Below are 20,684 nucleotides of genomic sequence, written 5' to 3' on the forward strand. Positions count from 1 at the left end.
GCTCTCCAGGTTCTGGAACCCTGATAACAGTAAATGGAAAGAGGTACCCATGCATGGGGCGCTCCTGTTCTCAAAATAAATTTACAACCCAACCCATATCTTGGACATTTACAGCCTATCCTGTAGATTTGCCATAAATGTCCAAGATGGAAAAAACCCTACAAGTATTTTTCCAAGTTTATTGTTGTATGAGTCACTATAAGAATCGTTTCTCTGATGTTTCATACCTGACAATAAGTTTTGATTAGGGTTGAGCGAAACGGGTCGATCATTTTCAAAAGTCGCCGACTTTTGGCTAAGTCGGCGTCTCATGAAACCCGATCCGACCCCTGTGCTTGTCGGCCATGCGGTACGCGACTTTCGCGCCAAAGTCGCGTTTCAATGACGCGAAAAGCGCCATTTCTCAGCCAATGAAGGTGAACGCAGAGTGTGGGCAGCGTGATGACATAGATCCTGGTCCCCACCATCTTAGAGAAGGGCATTGCAGTGATTGGCTTGCTGTCTGCGGCGTCACAGGGGCTATAAAGGGGCGTTCCCGCCGACCGCCATCTTACTGCTGCTGATCTGAGCTTAGGGAGAGGTTGCTGCCGCCTCGTCAGAAGCAGGGAGAGCGTTAGGCAGGGTCCACTAACCACCAAACCGCTTGTGCTGCAGCGATTTCCACTGTCCAACACCACCTTCGGTGTGCAGGGACTGTGGAAGCTATTTTTTTTTTTTTTTCCCCTCAGCGCTGTAGCTCATTGGGCTGCCCTAGAAGGCTCCGTGATAGCTGTATTGCTGTGTGTACGCCACTGTGGAAACCAACTGCTTTTTTCAAAGCACATATCCTCTTGTTCCTTCCTTTCTGCACAGCTATCTTTTTTGTTTGTCCACACTTTTTATTTAATTTGTGCATCAGTCCACTCCTATTGCTGCCTGCCATACCTGGCTTACATTACTGCAGGGAGATAGTAATTGTAGGACAGTTTTTTTTTTTTTTTTTTTTTTTTTTTTTGTGGGAGATTAAGATTGGCATTTCTGCTACAGTGCCATCCCTGTGTGTGCCATCTCTCACTGAGTGGGCCATAGAAAGCCTATTTATTTTTTCCGTGATTTGTGTTCTAAAATCTACCTCAACACAAAAACACTACATCAATCAGTGGGAGAAAAATATTGGCCTCAGTCAGGGCTTGTGTGCCACTGCTGTGTGTGCTATCTCTCATTCAGTGGGCTATAGCAAGCCTATTTTTTTATTTTTTTTTTTAATATTATTTGGTTTCTAAAGTCTCCCTGAAAAAAAAAAAAAAACCTAAAAAAACAGTGGGAGAGTAATATTGCCCTTTCAGCTTGTGTGCCAGTCTTGACTCCTGGGTGTGCCACCTCTCTCCCTCTCATTCAGTGGGCCATAGAAAGCCTATTTATTTATTTTTTTAAATATTATTGGGTTTCTAAAGTCTCCCTGAAAAAACAAAAAATACATAAAAAAACAGTGGGAGAGTAATATTGCCCTTTCAGCTTGTGTGCCAGTCTTGACTCCTGGGTGTGCCACCTCTCTCCCTTTCATTCAGTGGGCCATAGAAAGCCTATTTATTTTTTCCGTGATTTGTGTTCTAAATTCTACCTCAACACAAAAACACTACATCAATCAGTGGGAGAAAAATATTGGCCTCAGTCAGGGCTTGTGTGCCACTGCTGTGTGTGCTATCTCTCATTCAGTGGGCTATAGCAAGCCTATTTTTTTATTTTTTTTTTTAATATTATTTGGTTTCTAAAGTCTCCCTGAAAAAAAAAAAAAAACTAAAAAAACAGTGGGAGAGTAATATTGCCCTTTCAGCTTGTGTGCCAGTCTTGACTCCTGGGTGTGCCACCTCTCTCCCTCTCATTCAGTGGGCCATAGAAAGCCTATTTATTTTTTTTTTTAAATATTATTGGGTTTCTAAAGTCTCCCTGAAAAAACAAAAAATACATAAAAAAACAGTGGGAGAGTAATATTGCCCTTTCAGCTTGTGTGCCAGTCTTGACTCCTAGGTGTGCCACCTCTCTCCCTTTCATTCAGTGGGCCATAGAAAGCCTATTTATTTTTTCCGTGATTTGTGTTCTAAATTCTACCTCAACACAAAAACACTACATCAATCAGTGGGAGAAAAATATTGGCCTCAGTCAGGGCTTGTGTGCCACTGCTGTGTGTGCTATCTCTCATTCAGTGGGCTATAGCAAGCCTATTTTTTTTTTTTTTTTTTTAATATTATTTGGTTTCTAAAGTCTCCCTGAAAAAAAAAAAAAACCTAAAAAAACAGTGGGAGAGTAATATTGCCCTTTCAGCTTGTGTGCCAGTCTTGACTCCTGGGTGTGCCACCTCTCTCCCTCTCATTCAGTGGGCCATAGAAAGCCTATTTATTTTTTTTTTTAAATATTATTGGGTTTCTAAAGTCTCCCTGAAAAAACAAAAAATACATAAAAAAACAGTGGGAGAGTAATATTGCCCTTTCAGCTTGTGTGCCAGTCTTGACTCCTGGGTGTGCCACCTCTCTCCCTTTCATTCAGTGGGCCATAGAAAGCCTATTTATTTTTTCCGTGATTTGTGTTCTAAATTCTACCTCAACACAAAAACACTACATCAATCAGTGGGAGAAAAATATTGGCCTCAGTCAGGGCTTGTGTGCCACTGCTGTGTGTGCTATCTCTCATTCAGTGGGCTATAGCAAGCCTATTTTTTTATTTATTTTTTTAATATTATTTGGTTTCTAAAGTCTCCCTGAAAAAAAAAAAAAAACCTAAAAAAACAGTGGGAGAGTAATATTGCCCTTTCAGCTTGTGTGCCAGTCTTGACTCCTGGGTGTGCCACCTCTCTCCCTCTCATTCAGTGGGCCATAGAAAGCCTATTTATTTTTTTTTTTAAATATTATTGGGTTTCTAAAGTCTCCCTGAAAAAACAAAAAATACATAAAAAAACAGTGGGAGAGTAATATTGCCCTTTCAGCTTGTGTGCCAGTCTTGACTCCTGGGTGTGCCACCTCTCTCCCTTTCATTCAGTGGGCCATAGAAAGCCTATTTATTTTTTCCGTGATTTGTGTTCTAAATTCTACCTCAACACAAAAACACTACATCAATCAGTGGGAGAAAAATATTGGCCTCAGTCAGGGCTTGTGTGCCACTGCTGTGTGTGCTATCTCTCATTCAGTGGGCTATAGCAAGCCTATTTTTTTATTTTTTTTTTTAATATTATTTGGTTTCTAAAGTCTCCCTGAAAAAAAAAAAAAACCTAAAAAAACAGTGGGAGAGTAATATTGCCCTTTCAGCTTGTGTGCCAGTCTTGACTCCTGGGTGTGCCACCTCTCTCCCTCTCATTCAGTGGGCCATAGAAAGCCTATTTATTTATTTTTTTAAATATTATTGGGTTTCTAAAGTCTCCCTGAAAAAACAAAAAATACATAAAAAAACAGTGGGAGAGTAATATTGCCCTTTCAGCTTGTGTGCCAGTCTTGACTCCTGGGTGTGCCACCTCTCTCCCTTTCATTCAGTGGGCCATAGAAAGCCTATTTATTTTTTCCGTGATTTGTGTTCTAAATTCTACCTCAACACAAAAACACTACATCAATCAGTGGGAGAAAAATATTGGCCTCAGTCAGGGCTTGTGTGCCACTGCTGTGTGTGCTATCTCTCATTCAGTGGGCTATAGCAAGCCTATTTTTTTTTTTTTTTTTTTTAATATTATTTGGTTTCTAAAGTCTCCCTGAAAAAAAAAAAAAAAACCTAAAAAAACAGTGGGAGAGTAATATTGCCCTTTCAGCTTGTGTGCCAGTCTTGACTCCTGGGTGTGCCACCTCTCTCCCTCTCATTCAGTGGGCCATAGAAAGCCTATTTATTTATTTTTTTAAATATTATTGGGTTTCTAAAGTCTCCATTAAAAAACAAAAAATACATAAAAAAACAGTGGGAGAGTAATATTGCCCTTTCAGCTTGTGTGCCAGTCTTGACTCCTGGGTGTGCCACCTCTCTCTCTCTAATTGTGGGCCATAGAAAGCCTTTTTTTTTTTTTTTTTTTTTTTTAATATTATTTGGTTTCTAAAGTCTCCCTGAAAAAAAAAAAAACATAAATTAGGTGGGAGATTAATATTGACATTAGTGCTTGAGTGACAGTCCTGCATGTGTGTCATCTCTGTGATTTTGTGCCACAGAAAACAGAGTGTGTAACATTGTGCCTGATTTTCCTTGTGGTCTCACCAACCTGTTAAGGGATATTGAAATCATACTGAAGTTATAGCTCACCGTGTAAGTTGTTTGACAGCAACAAATAAAGTTACTTTGGTTAAGATTTTAAAACAATGAGGAAGTCTGGTGCAAGAGGTCGTCGTGGGCGTTCATTGTCAGCTGGTAATGATGGTAGTGGTAGTGGAGCATCAGGTGGTCGTGGGGATAAAAATATTCCACCTAAGTCTGGAGCTGTGGAGCCAGTTTCGTCGTCAGGCTACACAAGGCCTCGAACGCTCTCTTTTCTGGGAGTAGGAAAACCGCTTTTAAAGGCGGAGCAGCAACAGCAAGTTTTGGCTTACATTGCAGACTCAGCCTCTAGCTCTTTTGCCTCCTCTTCCGAAACTGGTAAATGTAAAAGCAGCGCGTCGCTTGTGGATGTTCACGGTCAGGGACAAGTCGCTTCCTTGTCCTCCTCAGCAAAAACTACAACAAGAGAGAAGGATGCAGCAGGCGACACAACGGGTCACTCCATGGAGCTCTTTACACATACCGTCCCTGGCTTAGAAAGTGAAACATTTAACAGGCCATGCCCATTACAAGTATATTCTGACATGGAGTGCACTGATGCACAGCCACAGCCAGAGTACTATGCTGCTCCTTTGACTCAGACCACCACATTGCCCTCTCAGGGTACAGATCCACAATCAGACCCTGATGAGACTATGTTGCCCCGCCACGAACGCTATACCACCGACCGACACAGTGACACAGACGAAGTTGCACACGAGCTCGAAGAGGAGGTAATAGATGACCCAGTTATTGACCCCGATTGGCAGCCATTGGGGGAACAGGGTGCAGGCGGCAGTAGTTCAGAAGCGGAGGTGGAGGAGGGGCCGCAGCAGGCATCAACATCGCAACAGGTTCCATCTGCCGGGCCCGTATCTGGCCTAAAACGCGTGTCAAAGCCAAAACCTGTTGGAGCACAGCGTTGCCATCCGGTTAAAGCTCAGTCTGCAATCCCTGAAAAGGGATCCGAGTCTAGGAAGAGTGCAGTCTGGCATTTTTTTAAACAACATCCAACTGATCAGCGCAAAGTCATCTGTCAAAAATGTTCAACTAGCTTAAGCAGAGGTCAGAATCTGAAAAGTCTAAATACTAGTTGCATGCATAGACACTTAACCACCATGCATTTTCAAGCCTGGACTAACTACCAAACGTCCCTCAAGTTTGTAGCACCCTCGGCCAATGAAGCTAGTCAGCAACGCAACATCCCTTCCGTCACTGTAAGGCCACCATTTTCCGCACCACCGGCAGTATCTGTGCAGGTTTCTTTGCCAGCCAAAAGCAGTCAGGGTCAGGGAATCACCAGTTTTGTAGGAGGAAATATTGCATCTAGGGCACCGGCGGAAACAATACCGTCTCCAACCGTCTCTCAGTCTGCCATGTACACCGGCACACCCGAAAGTTCCACGATCTCCAGCTCTCCAGTCCAGCTCACCCTACATGAGACTCTGGTTAGAAAAAGGAAGTACTTATCCTCGCATCCGCGTACACAGGGTTTTAACGCCCACATAGCTAGACTAATCTCGTTAGAGATGATGCCCTACCGGTTAGTTGAAAGCGAAGCTTTCAAAGCCCTGATGGAGTACGCTGAACCACGATACGAGCTACCCAGTCGACACTTTTTTTCCAGAAAAGCCATCCCAGCCCTGCACCAGCATGTTAAACAGCGCATCGTCCATGCACTCAGGCAATCTGTGAGTACAAAGGTGCACCTGACTACAGATGCATGGACCAGTAGGCATGGCCAGGGACGTTATGTGTCCATCACGGCACACTGGGTGAATGTGGTGGATGCAGGGTCCACAGGCGACATCAATTTAGGGACAGTTGTGCCTAGCCCACGGTCTAGGAAACAGTTGGCTGTAGGCGTTCGCACCCCCTCCTCCTCCTCCTCCTCGTCCTCCTGCAGAAGCTACAGCTCTTCCACAGAACGCAGTCTGCCAACCACTCCATCGGCAGATGACACTGTTGCACACCAGTTGTCCCATTATGGGCCAGCTACTGCCAAGCGTCAGCAGGCTGTATTGGCTATGAAGTGCTTGGGCGACAACAGACACACCGCGGAAGTTCTGTCCGAGTTCTTGCAACAAGAAACGCAGTCGTGGCTGGGCACAGTAGATCTTGAGGCAGGCAAGGTAGTGAGTGATAACGGAAGGAATTTCATGGCTGCCATCTCCCTTTCCCAACTGAAACACATTCCTTGCCTGGCTCACACCTTAAACCTGGTGGTGCAGTGCTTATTGAAAACTTATCCTGGGTTCTCCGACCTGCTCCTCAAAGTGCGTGCACTTTGCTCACATATCCGACGTTCGCCTGTACACGCCAGCCGTATGCAGACCTATCAGCGGTCTTTGAACCTTCCCCAGCATCGCCTAATCATAGACGTTGCAACAAGGTGGAACTCAACACTGCACATGCTTCAGAGACTGTGCGAACAGAGGCGTGCTGTTATTTATTTGTGGGAGGATACACGGGCAGGCAGTAGGATGGCAGACATGGAGTTGTCAGGTGTGCAGTGGTCTAAGATACAAGACATGTGTCAAGTCCTTCAGTGTTTTGAGGAATGCACACGGCTGGTTAGTGCAGACAACGCCGTAATAAGCATGAGCATCCCCCTAATGCGTCTGCTGATGCAAAGTTTGACGCACATAAAGGAGCAGGCGTCTGCACCAGAGGAAGAGGAAAGCCTTGATGACAGTCAGCCATTGTCTGGTCAGGGCAGTGTACAGGACGAGGTAGCGGGCGAAGAGGAGGTGGAGGACGAGGAGGATGATGGGGATGAGTATATTTTTAATGCCGAACCTTTCCCGGGGGCACAGGAAATTGGTTGCGTGTCACGGCCGGGTTCTGGTTTTTTGAGGGACACAAGTGACGTAGATTTGCCTGCAACTGCCCCTCAACCAATCACAACCGGAGATTTGACAACTGGAACTTTGGCCCACATGGCGGATTATGCCTTACGTATCCTAAAAAGGGACACACGCATTACGAAAATGATGAACGATGACGATTACTGGTTGGCCTGCCTCCTTGATCCACGCTATAAAGGCAAATTGCAAAATATTATGCCACATGAGAACTTGGAACTAATATTAGCAACCAAACAATCAACTCTTGTTGACCGTTTGCTTCAGGCATTCCCAGCACACAGCGCACGTGATCGTTCTCACACGAGCTCCAGGGGGCAGCAGACTAGGAGTGTTAGGGGTGCACACATCAGAAGTGGCGTTGGACAGAGGGGTTTTCTGACCAGGTTGTGGAGTGATTTTGCTATGACCGCAGACAGGACAGGTACTGCTGCATCAATTGAAAGTGACAGGAGACAACATTTGTCCAGTATGGTTACTAACTATTTTTCATCCCTTATCGATGTTCTCCCTCAACCGTCATTCCCATTTGATTACTGGGCCTCCAAATTAGACACCTGGCCAGAATTGGCAGAATATGCATTGCAGGAGCTTGCTTGCCCGGCAGCAAGTGTCCTATCAGAAAGAGTATTCAGTGCTGCAGGTTCAATATTAACCGAAAAAAGGACTCGTCTGGCTACCCAAAATGTTGACGATCTAACATTCATTAAAATGAACCACAACTGGATTTCGAAATCTTTTGCCCCACCTTGCCCGGCCGACACCTAGCTTTCCTATGAAAAGCTCTTGCCTGTGAATTACTTTTCTAATGTCTAATTTGCTGCAGCTGATTGTACAGCATACGACATGTTTACACCTCCCTAAATGGCAAAACTCCCCACACGGGGCCGTGGTATCGCGACTTGGCGCAAGCACCCGTGAGACTGCTGTTTGTCTGAAGAGGTGGGTGTGCTCGCTTTTGGTTGACGGCATTGCTACTGGGTCCCTCATAGTACAATGTAGTGTCTCTGGCGGTGGTGGTGCGCACCCAACGTCAGACACACCGTTGTAACATGAGGGGCCCTGGGGCGGTCCCGCCGGCCTCAAGAGAGTTCCCCCCTACCCCAGCTCAAAATGTGCTCTACCACGTGCAAAATTATGTCGCACAGCTCCACCAATCTTTAGTCTATTCGCTGACATCATTCAATGTCTGGCACTGACAATACAAATTTGTAGACATCTATGATGCAACTTAAAGTAGTCTGTGTCTGTGTCCTATATTGGCACCATTAAATAGTTACTGCCAAATTACTATGTCAGAAACTCAGTAGATGAGCCCACCCCTGTACCTAAGTATGCCACCTTTTTTTTTGTTTTGGTTGTTTTGCGAGACATTAACATCTATTTATATTTTGGGAGTACTGGGACAGACACTCCTTGCACTACTCCTCCACTCACCACCAAGCTGCCTGTGTATCCATGTAACCGCTGTAAAGCTGCCATGAGTCTATTGTTTGTTATTTTAGGCCTTTGATAGCCTGTCTGCGGTCCCTACTTTAAATACTCCTCCACTCACCACCAAGCTGCCTGTGTATCCATGTAACCGCTGTAAAGCTGCCATGAGCCTATTGTTTGTTATTTTAGGCCTTTGATAGCCTGTCTGCGGTCCCTACTTTAAATACTCCTCCACTCACCACCAAGCTGCCTGTGTATCCATGTAACCGCTGTAAAGCTGCCATGAGCCTATTGTTTGTTATTTTAGGCCTTTGATAGCCTGTCTGCGGTCCCTACTTTAAATACTCCTCCACTCACCACCAAGCTGCCTGTGTATCCATGTAACCGCTGTAAAGCTGCCATGAGCCTATTGTTTGTTATTTTAGGCCTTTGATAGCCTGTCTGCGGTCCCTACTTTAAATACTCCTCCACTGACCAGACCACTGCTGCCCGTGTACCCCTGGAACCAATTATAAAGTGCCTACAGCCAGCCCATTTTCTTATGTTAGGCCTTTGAAGCCTGTCTGCGGTCCCTACTTTAAATACTCCTCCACTGACCACCAAGCTGCCTGCCCGTGTATCCATGTAACCGCTGTAAAACTGCCATGAGCCTATTGTTTGTTATTTTAGGCCTTTGATAGCCTGTCTGCGGTCCCTACTTTAAATACTCCTCCACTCACCACCACCAAGCTGCCTGCCCGTGTATCCATGTAACCGCTGTGAAACTGCCATGAGCCTATTGTTTGTTATGTTAGGCCTTTGATAGCCTGTCTGCGGTCCCTACTTTAAATACTCCTCCACTGACCACCAAGCTGCCTGCCCGTGTATCCATGTAACCGCTGTAAAACTGCCATAAGCCTATTGTTTGTTATTTTAGGCCTTTGATAGCCTGTCTGCGGTCCCTACTTTAAATACTCCTCCACTCACCACCACCAAGTTGCCTGCCCGTGTATCCATGTAACCGCTGTAAAACTGCCATGAGCCTATTGTTTGTTATTTTAGGCCTTTGATAGCCTGTCTGCGGCCCCTACTTGCAATACTCCTCCACTGACCACAATGCTGCCTGGAGTGCCTGCCTGTGTATCCATGTAACCGATGTAAAACTGCCATGACTGCCTACTGTTTGTTATTTTAGGCCTTTGATAGCCTGTCTGCAGCCCCTACTTGCAATACTCCTCCACTGACCACACCAATGCTGCCCGTGTACCCCTGGAACCTATTTAAAAGTTCATAGAGCCTAGTTATATATTTTATTTACTATTAATAAGGCCATGATGGACTACGCTGTACCACGCTACAAGCTAACCAGTCGACACTTCTTTTGCGAGAAAAGCCATCCCAACCCTCCACCAGCATGTAGAAGACCGCATTGTCCATGCACTCTGGCAATCTGTGAGTACAAAGGTGCACCTGACAACAGACGCATGGACCTGTAGGCATGGCCACGGAAGATTACGTGTCCATTACGGCGCAATGGGTTAATGTGGTGGATGCATGGTCCACAGGGGACAGCCTACTAAGTCTGTCTGCAGTCCCTAATTCAAATTGTCCTCCACTGTCTAAATCGGAACTTCCACCTTCTGGCTTTCGGCCTATAGTATCAGAAATTAAACTGCATTTGGCCTTCAACTTTGGTTAGGGCCTACTAACGGCTTCTGCCCCTCCCTGGTGTTGCCCTCAACTAAATAAAGCTGAGCTTCAACCTTCTGCTCCAAATTACCATTTTGAAAAATGCAATAGGCTTTTCCGGCCTACTAAAGGTGTCTGTCTGTGTGCCCCTGCCTGGTGTTGTCCTCAACTAAATAAAGCTGAGCTTCAACCTTCCGGCTCTCATTAAGTGGTTTTAAAAAAAAAAAATGGTGGTTAGGGCCTACTAATGGCTTCTGCCCCTCCCTGGTGTTGCCCTCAACTAAATAAAGCTGAGCTTCAACCTTCTGCTCCAAATTACCATTTTGAAAAATGCAATAGGCTTTTCCGGCCTACTAAAGGTGTCTGTCTGTGTGCCCCTCCCTGGTGTTGTCCTCAACTAAATAAAGCTGAGCTTCAACCTTCCGGCTCTCATTATGTGGTTTTAAAAAAAAAAATGGTGGTTAGGGCCTACTAACGGCTTCTGCCCCTCCCTGGTGTTGTCCTCAACTAAATAAAGCTGAGCTTCAACCTTCCGGCTCTCATTAAGTGGTTTTAAAAAAAAAAAATGGTGGTTAGGGCCTACTAACGGCTTCTGCCCCTCCCTGGTGTTGTCCTCAACTAAATAAAGCTGAGCTTCAACCTTCCGGCTCTCATTATGTGGTTTTAAAAAAAAAAATGGTGGTTAGGGCCTACTAACGGCTTCTGCCCCTCCCTGGTGTTGCCCTCAACTAAATAAAGCTGAGCTTCAACCTTCTGCTCCAAATTACCATTTTGAAAAATGCAATAGGCTTTTCAGGCCTACTAAAGGTGTCTGTCTGTGTGCCCCTGCCTGGTGTTGTCCTCAACTAAATAAAGCTGAGCTTCAACCTTCCGGCTCTCATTAAGTGGTTTAAAAAAAAAAAAATGGTGGTTAGGGCCTACTAACGGCTTCTGCCCCTCCCTGGTGTTGCCCTCAACTAAATAAAGCTGAGCTTCAACCTTCTGCTCCAAATTACCATTTTGAAAAATGCAATAGGCTTTTCAGGCCTACTAAAGGTGTCTGTCTGTGTGCCCCTGCCTGGTGTTGTCCTCAACTAAATAAAGCTGAGCTTCAACCTTCCGGCTCTCATTAAGTGGTTTTAAAAAAAAAAAATGGTGGTTAGGGCCTACTAACGGCTTCTGCCCCTCCCTGGTGTTGCCCTCAACTAAATAAAGCTGAGCTTCAACCTTCTGCTCCAAATTACCATTTTGAAAAATGCAATAGGCTTTTCCGGCCTACTAAAGGTGTCTGTCTGTGTGCCCCTCCCTGGTGTTGTCCTCAACTAAATAAAGCTGAGCTTCAACCTTCCGGCTCTCATTAAGTGGTTTTAAAAAAAAAAATGGTGGTTAGGGCCTACTAACGGCTTCTGCCCCTCCCTGGTGTTGTCCTCAACTAAATAAAGCTGAGCTTCAACCTTCCGGCTCTCATTAAGTGGTTTAAAAAAAAAAAAATGGTGGTTAGGGCCTACTAACGGCTTCTGCCCCTCCCTGGTGTTGCCCTCAACTAAATAAAGCTGAGCTTCAACCTTCTGCTCCAAATTACCATTTTGAAAAATGCAATAGGCTTTTCAGGCCTACTAAAGGTGTCTGTCTGTGTGCCCCTGCCTGGTGTTGTCCTCAACTAAATAAAGCTGAGCTTCAACCTTCCGGCTCTCATTAAGTGGTTTTAAAAAAAAAAAATGGTGGTTAGGGCCTACTAACGGCTTCTGCCCCTCCCTGGTGTTGCCCTCAACTAAATAAAGCTGAGCTTCAACCTTCTGCTCCAAATTACCATTTTGAAAAATGCAATAGGCTTTTCCGGCCTACTAAAGGTGTCTGTCTGTGTGCCCCTCCCTGGTGTTGTCCTCAACTAAATAAAGCTGAGCTTCAACCTTCCGGCTCTCATTAAGTGGTTTTAAAAAAAAAAATGGTGGTTAGGGCCTACTAACGGCTTCTGCCCCTCCCTGGTGTTGTCCTCAACTAAATAAAGCTGAGCTTCAACCTTCCGGCTCTCATTAAGTGGTTTTAAAAAAAAAAATGGTGGTTAGGGCCTACTAACGGCTTCTGCCCCTCCCTGGTGTTGCCCTCAACTAAATAAAGCTGAGCTTCAACCTTCTGCTCCAAATTACCATTTTGAAAAATGCAATAGGCTTTTCCGGCCTACTAAAGGTGTCTGTCTGTGTGCCCCTCCCTGGTGTTGTCCTCAACTAAATAAAGCTGAGCTTCAACCTTCCGGCTCTCATTATGTGGTTTTAAAAAAAAAAATGGTGGTTAGGGCCTACTAACGGCTTCTGCCCCTCCCTGGTGTTGTCCTCAACTAAATAAAGCTGAGCTTCAACCTTCCGGCTCTCATTAAGTGGTTTTAAAAAAAAAAAATGGTGGTTAGGGCCTACTAACGGCTTCTGCCCCTCCCTGGTGTTGTCCTCAACTAAATAAAGCTGAGCTTCAACCTTCCGGCTCTCATTATGTGGTTTTAAAAAAAAAAATGGTGGTTAGGGCCTACTAACGGCTTCTGCCCCTCCCTGGTGTTGCCCTCAACTAAATAAAGCTGAGCTTCAACCTTCTGCTCCAAATTACCATTTTGAAAAATGCAATAGGCTTTTCAGGCCTACTAAAGGTGTCTGTCTGTGTGCCCCTGCCTGGTGTTGTCCTCAACTAAATAAAGCTGAGCTTCAACCTTCCGGCTCTCATTAAGTGGTTTTAAAAAAAAAAAATGGTGGTTAGGGCCTACTAACGGCTTCTGCCCCTCCCTGGTGTTGCCCTCAACTAAATAAAGCTGAGCTTCAACCTTCTGCTCCAAATTACCATTTTGAAAAATGCAATAGGCTTTTCCGGCCTACTAAAGGTGTCTGTCTGTGTGCCCCTCCCTGGTGTTGTCCTCAACTAAATAAAGCTGAGCTTCAACCTTCCGGCTCTCATTAAGTGGTTTTAAAAAAAAAAATGGTGGTTAGGGCCTACTAACGGCTTCTGCCCCTCCCTGGTGTTGTCCTCAACTAAATAAAGCTGAGCTTCAACCTTCCGGCTCTCATTAAGTGGTTTTAAAAAAAAAAATGGTGGTTAGGGCCTACTAACGGCTTCTGCCCCTCCCTGGTGTTGTCCTCAACTAAATAAAGCTGAGCTTCAACCTTCCGGCTCTCATTAAGTGGTTTTAAAAAAAAAAAGGGTGGTTAGGGCCTACTAACGGCTTCTGCCCCTCCCTGGTGTTGCCCTCAACTAAATAAAGCTGAGCTTCAACCTTCTGCTCCAAATTACCATTTTGAAAAATGCAATAGGCTTTTCCGGCCTACTAAAGGTGTCTGTCTGTGTGCCCCTGCCTGGTGTTGCCCTCAACTAAATAAAGCTGAGCTTCAACCTTCTGCTCCAAATTACCATTTTAAAAAATGCAATAGGCTTTTCCGGCCTACTAAAGGTGTCTGCCCCTCCCTGGTGTTGTCCTCAACTGAACAAAGCTGAGCTTCCACATTCTGGCTTTCGCCCTATACTATCAGATATTAAACTGCATTTGGCCTACTAGTGTGGTTAGGCCCTTGAAACAGTGTCTGCTGCTCTTGGGTTTGCTACTCCACTGAACAAAGCAATGCCGCCTGTTTAGTCCTGTTATCAATTTTGAACTGCATGTAGCCTACTTTATTCTTTGGCCCTATATCTGTTTCCTCCTCATCCTGCCCATTGCCCAGCCACTGCTAAATGAGTCTGCTGGTACATTGACCTAGACCACTACATTCCCCTTGTACTCTACACAGCCAGAATCTGTCCCTGCTGAAAGTAAGGTTCCCCTTCCCGCATGTTATACCACCTTACACAGGGACAAAGAGGAAGGTGCAGATGAAAGTGCAGGTTCCTTCATCAGGTGGGGGGGCATACTCGTTGGCGACGTCACTGGCACAGGGCCCCTCAGAGTACGCAAAAGTGTCGCTGCTGGTGGGAGGCGCCCCCGCCATGCAAACACACCGCCGTACTTTGAGGGGCCCTGTGCCAGTGGCAATGCGAACGAGTGGGCCCCCCCCCTGCTTGCTCAGGATCACAGCACTTGCAACTTTTAAATACTTACCTTTCCCTGCAACACCGCCGTGACGTAGTCCGCATTTCCTGGGCCCACGAAAAACTTGAGCCAGCCCTACTCCCCCCACAACTTTCCCCCAATTCCCTATGCCCAACTATTATTATACAGTTAATTAAGATTGGCAAGCTTCAGAAACAAGAATGGATGTTTTTGTCATTAAAATGGGCACTGTAGGTGTTTTCCTGGCCTCCACTCACTGCCGACTATGCTTCCCCATTGACTTGCATTGGGTTTCGTGTTTCGGTCGATCCCCGACTTTTAGCGATAATCGGCCGACTGCACTCGACTCGACTCTGGACAAAATCGGGTTTCCCAAAACCCTACTCGATCTTAAAAAAATGAAAGTCGCTCAACCCTAGTTTTGATCTATTTGTAGGTAGTGTAGACAACTCCATGAACAGATCTATGATTCATGTATACTGTACATATAGATATGATCAACCTCATGAATTCTAAACACTATACAACAAAGTAAAAAATGAATGGTTTGTGTAGAAATTATGAAAGAACTTGATGCTATTTTGTTTCTTTGTATGATATTAAAGTTGTCACCTGGTCAAAGGATAACCAGCCCATCATAGTCACCGGTGAGCCATCAATTACCATCTCGGACAGAGGGCAAATACTACAGATAATAAGGGCACAACCATTTGATGCTGGAGTTTACAAATGTGTAGCAAGCAGCATGGCAGGATCAGCGGATCTGACATATGTGCTACAGGTACATGGTAAGTATGTCTCACATTAGCCATAGTTGGCAGTCGTATGTAAGCTGATACCGAAGTATTGCACTTTGGCCCTGATACATCAAGACCAGTGATTTTCATGCCGGTCTTTATGAATGGGTGTAGTGGAGTCAGACGATTCTGATTCATCTAACATTAATAAAACAGATGCATCTAACAAGTACGCCATGTACTACATGTCTCCATGTGCCTGCCCACAAATCTTACTCCCGTCAGTGACTAGAGTAAGGCTTCTGGCTTTAGTAAGGCATGCCACAGCACATCATGAATTAGATGAGCAGTGGTGTCACTTTCCTATCCAACCCGAACTCCTCCCGTTTTCGTGGAGCTAGGCAAATTTGTCATGGAAATGCAAAAACTGGCAAAATCTTTGGTCAACTTTAAGTTGTGCACAAATGTTATGTCTGTTGTAAACTTTTCATGCCATTTTCTGGCATAAAATATTTTATGACTCTGGGTCCTTGTGCTTTATATGGACCTTCTGGTCCTAAAGAGAAATTTTACCATACTTTAAAACCATGAAAAATATATGAATATTTTAATATAGATTGAACAGAGTTTCATGATACATACAGTAAATTGATCCATCTCGCTGTGGGAGTATTTTGTAATAATGCAAGGTTTCAGAGAATTTCCCATTCCCCAGTGTTGTACTACAGAACTATAGACGGGCACTGTCCATACTACAGGGCAGAAGGTTGGCTTGGTAAATTCCCCTGTAGGCAGTGTGGAGTATTCCAGCAGCAGATGCATTTTCTGAATATAGCCATTGTTAATACCTGGGTGTAATTATTATATTATTCACCAGCATAGCTATATTCATTTACAGTTCCACCATTCATTTTTGGGTCTGATGAACATATAAGTGTGATCATCAACAATCCAGTGAGACTAGAATGTGAAGCCACTGGCTTTCCAGCACCTGGTTTAACATGGCTAAAAGATGGCAGACCCGTCTCCAGTTTCAGTGGTGGAATTCAGGTATGTAATTACATTCTACTGTCTGTCTATCTATCTATCTATCTATCTATCTATCTATCTATCTATCTATCTATACTAACCAAAGAAGCCAAAAATACCCATTTATAATACTTTGTGCTGAATAATATGATAATACTATACAGTTATTTTGTGTTTACATTTAAAGAATCATTTTCCAGAAATTTGTCTTTTTTTACCTGGTTTAAATTGTGCTGTTCTCCTGAATCTGGCATTGTTTATTTTTTCTTCACACGCCTCTCTGTTCCTGTATGTAAATCTGTTCTTTGTAGCTAAAGAAAACTCCCATACAGAAAAGCTGAGAACCATAGGGAAGACAGGCCCAAAAACAAAAGAAAAACCATGCCACATTCAGGAGAATAGTAGAATTGCAGCAGGCAACATATTTAAGGCAGGTGACAAGTCCAATTTAACACTATAAGAAACTATTGATCCCTTCAGACCAGACTGGAATTCTCACCCCCCAAAATTATTATTATACATTTTTATAGCGCCATTTATTCCATGGCGCTTTACCTGTGAACGGGGCAAATATAGACAAGTACTTCTGTCTCTTCCCCATTATCCCATAGAATGTAAGTCCGCAAGGACAGGGTTCTCTCCCCTCTGTACCAGTCTGTCATTATTATTATTATTATTTATTATTATAGCGCCATTTATTCCATGGCGCCCTACACGTGAGGAGGGGTATACATAATAAAAACAAGTACAGTACAATACAAGTCACAATGGTCAAAAATGAAGTAAATATACTGAATTAGCTCAGAATGGTTAAATCCACAAATATCTCAACTAACACCTAAAACGTAACCCCCTAAGAAGGACCTTTCACCATATTTTTCTTCTTGAATTGGATTTGATGTAATAGTAGCTCTAGAGCAGAATAAACATTTTTTATTTTTTAGTTCGCTTATCTGTTATAGACAAATCTCCATTACTAACACGTGGGCTTGATGTCACCGGACAATACAAAGGTGACATTAACCCCACAAATATGAACCCCACTTGCCATCGCCACAGGAGAAGTGGGAAGAGCCAGGCAAAGCGCCAGAATTGGCACATCTAATAAATACAGAGCCTCTAAGTGCTAGAATAGCAGAATCTCAAGTGACCCCATTTTAGAAATTATACCCCTGCTAAACATGTAGACTCTAAATGTGGTTTAGGTACACTGTGGGGCTCAGAACAGAGGGGGCATTTACATTTTGGGAGTACAGGACTCGCTGTATTTCTTTTTTGGGGGGAGGTGGAATAATGCTTTTCCAGAGCCTATGCACTACCAGTAACGTGAAAGCCCCTATATTTCCATTAACAGATGACAGACCAGAGTGGTGACTTGCTTTTTTGTGGATTGAGTTGAAACTTTTATTGGGAACATTTTACATAACATTTGGGATCATATTTATCCGGCGCTCTACGTTGAGCACTTACATCAGGGTTTCCATCTAAATTTCCGAGTGATACTATTGAGGTGAAACCCCCGAGGAATCCATTTACTATAATGAGGCAGCAGAGTTACTCTGGACAAAACTATTGCGGACCCCCTTTTGGCACACCTAGGAAGAAGGACAACAATGGATCACAGGTCTTATGGCATCCACAGTGCCTCCATCTGCTTCATTATAGGGAATCTTCTGTCGGGTTTGTCTGAATCACGTATTTCAGACATTTACATGGAAACTCTGTGTGTAAACGCTCAGTGTAGAGCGCAGGATAAATGTGAGCTGAGCCTTACTGCGATCTTTGGGAGGCAGAATGAACAAATCAACAGCAGGTGAAGAATTGGTTTTATCTATTTGTTACGCTTTTCCTCGTGTGGTGTAAATGATTAGACAACTTTATTCTTCAGGTCAGTGTGATTACAGCGATAACAGATTTATATCGTGTTTTTATGTTTGGTTGCTATCACACACTAAAAGATGCTTTTGTTTGCAAAAACTAGTGTTTGCATTGCCATATTTTGAGAGCTATAGTTTTTCCATATTATTAGAGTCATGTGAGGGCTTGTTTTTTGAGGGATAAGTTAGTGCAGAAGCTCTGCCACTACTAGCAGTGCCAAGATCCTGCTGTGATTGGGTGGGAGATGCTGATATTTCAGCACCTCCTGTGCTATCATGCTGTGATCGGCCTGTCAGATTTACTGACAAATCACAGCGCTCAGACCGATGACATGGGTCCTCGCACATCTTTCCATGCCGCTCAGGTGCACTGACTTCTGTTGGCATTGAACTGTCACTGTGGGTTTACATGAAGTGACAGTTTAAAGTCATGACGGACATAGCGCGTCATGTTGAGGGAACTGACACCTGCTCATGATGTGCTATGTCCATCATTGGTTGGAGATAATTAAAGGAATATTGGAAATCTGCCATTTGTTCAAAACTTACGAGAGGAAGTTTATTGGTTGTCATAATTAACAACTCTTATTTCTTACTTTTTTCAGCTATATGATGTTTAAAAAGTAATCAGAGACATATACAGTCATGATAAAAATAGTTGATACTCTTGAAACTGTTCCAGAAAATGTAGTATTTCTCCCAAACAAATTATTGCAATTACACATGTTTTGCTATTTATATGTTTATTTCCTTTGTGTGTATTAGAACAAGACAAAAAAACAGAGAAAATAAGGGAAATTGAACATAATTTTATACTAAATGCCAAAAATGGGCCAGATAAAATTGTTGGCACCTTTCCATAAATATGGGTAAACAACTTTGTTTCAAGCATGTGATGCTCCTTCAAACTCACCTATGACAAGTAACAGGTGTGAGCAATATGAAAATCATACCTGAAACCAGATCTAAAGGGGAGAAGTTGATTCAATCTTTGCATTGTGTGTCTGTGTGTGCCACATTAAGCATGGAGAACAGAAAGAGGAGAAGAGAACTGTCTGAGGACTTGAGAACCAACACTGTTGAAAAATATGAACAATCTCAAGGTTATATGTCCACCCCCAGAAATATTGATGTTCCTTTGTCCACCATGTGTAACATAATCAAGAAGTTTACAACCCATGGCATTGTAGTTAAACTCTCTGGACGTGGATGGCAGAGAAGAATTGACAAAAGGTTGCAACACAGGACAGTCCTGATGGTGGAATAGCAGCCTCAATCAAGCTCCAGAGACATTCAATCTGTCCTGCAGGCTCAGGGTGCATCAGTATCAGAACAAACTATCTGTCAACATTTGAATGAAAAGAAATGCTATGGCAGAAGACCCAGGAGACCCAAGAGGACCCCACTGCTGACACACTGGCAAACTGCGGTCTAGATTGTTTTATGTCTAAGTGTATGTGAATAACCCAAAATCTATCTGGGAAAGTGTCTTGTGGATAGATGAGACCAAGATCGACTCATTCTTTTGTTTACTGCAAATGGAATGAGCCTTACAAAGAAAAGAACACAGTACCTACAGTCAAATATGGTGGAGATTCAAAGATGTTTTGGGATTTTTTTGCTGCCTCTGGCACTGGGTGCCTTGACTGTGTGCAAGGCACCATGAAATGTGAAGATTACCAATGTATTTTGAGTCTCAATGTAGTACACTGTGTCATAAAGATGGGTTTGCATCCTAGGTCATGGATCTTCCGGCAGGACAATGACCCCAAATATACTTCAAGAAGCACCCAGAAAAAGATGGAAACAAAGCACTGGAAAGTTCTGAACCAAATGTTAAGTTGAGGGTGCAAACATTTTTTCCATTCTATTTTTGCGGTTTTGTGTGAAATTATTTCCAACTCGCCTTTTTTTCTCTTTTTTTTGTCCTGTCCCATTACACACAATGGAAGTAAACATTTGTATAACACAGTGTCATGCTGCAGCAATGCAGGTATGTGCAGACTCCATGAAGGAGAGTGGGTGACAGAAAAAGAGGTCACACTTACCACACCGCAGCCCAGTGCACGCTGCACTACGCCACCAAGTGGCGACAGAGTGGTCAAAACAAGCCAAGTCTGTAACAGTCGGTAAGCGTATGGTTTAAAGGGGAAAACAGAACTCGTGGTCAATTTACAAGCCGAGGCTCCGAACCAGCCAGGAGCAAAGGTACCAGAGACGTGAGACAGAGAACGGAGTCAGAGTAAGCCAAAAGGTCAAAAAGCCAGACATATGTGTGGTAACAGAACCAGGAAGCAGGAGACAAAGTCCGAGTCTTAGCCGGGTCACAAACAGAGGGGATACACACCAGAGTCAACCTAGGTCGGGTACAGGAGACAGGTCAGGTACAGGTAAGGGAGGTCAGAGGCAAAAGGAACACAGGGGTTTCACAGGTAGCAGTCTCAGCAAGCCCAAAACTATCACTGACACAAGCTGCCAGCAAGAGAACCAATAAATAGCCACTCCCAAATCAAAGAGAGGCAGGAATAGTTAACCCCACCATGACCAGGCCGGAGCAAGGGTAAAATGGCAAACTCCGACCCGGATCATGACACACAGCATGTATAATTGCAATAATTTTCTGGGAGAAAGACTTTCTGGAACAATTTCAAGGGTGCCAATACTTTCAGCCATGACTGTAAGTATTGATTTCTATATTTTAATTGTAAGGGAACAATTCATATTTGTCAGCTTGAGCATTAATAAATAAATCAGAATAAAGCTCTGACTTGAATTAAATGAATCCTGGCCCATTCCAATGTTTATTCCCATGCATACATGTTATCATTTAGTTATT

At 43.9% G+C, this 20,684-nt stretch overlaps 1 protein-coding gene across 1 annotated transcript in view; it reads left to right on the top strand.

The window, feature by feature from the left end:
* Positions 1-20,684, top strand: part of HMCN1 (hemicentin 1) — a 768,245-nt gene that overhangs the window by 291,539 nt on the left and 456,022 nt on the right. Inside the window, exons 38-39 of the mRNA XM_077275842.1 lie at positions 14,811-14,993; positions 15,841-15,992. Of these exons, the coding sequence (XP_077131957.1) occupies positions 14,811-14,993; positions 15,841-15,992 (335 nt within the window). The remainder of the gene's footprint in view (positions 1-14,810; positions 14,994-15,840; positions 15,993-20,684) is intronic.

The sequence above is a fragment of the Ranitomeya variabilis genome, chromosome 8, assembly GCF_051348905.1.
Source record: "Ranitomeya variabilis isolate aRanVar5 chromosome 8, aRanVar5.hap1, whole genome shotgun sequence".
NCBI classification, from domain to species: Eukaryota; Metazoa; Chordata; class Amphibia; order Anura; family Dendrobatidae; genus Ranitomeya; species Ranitomeya variabilis.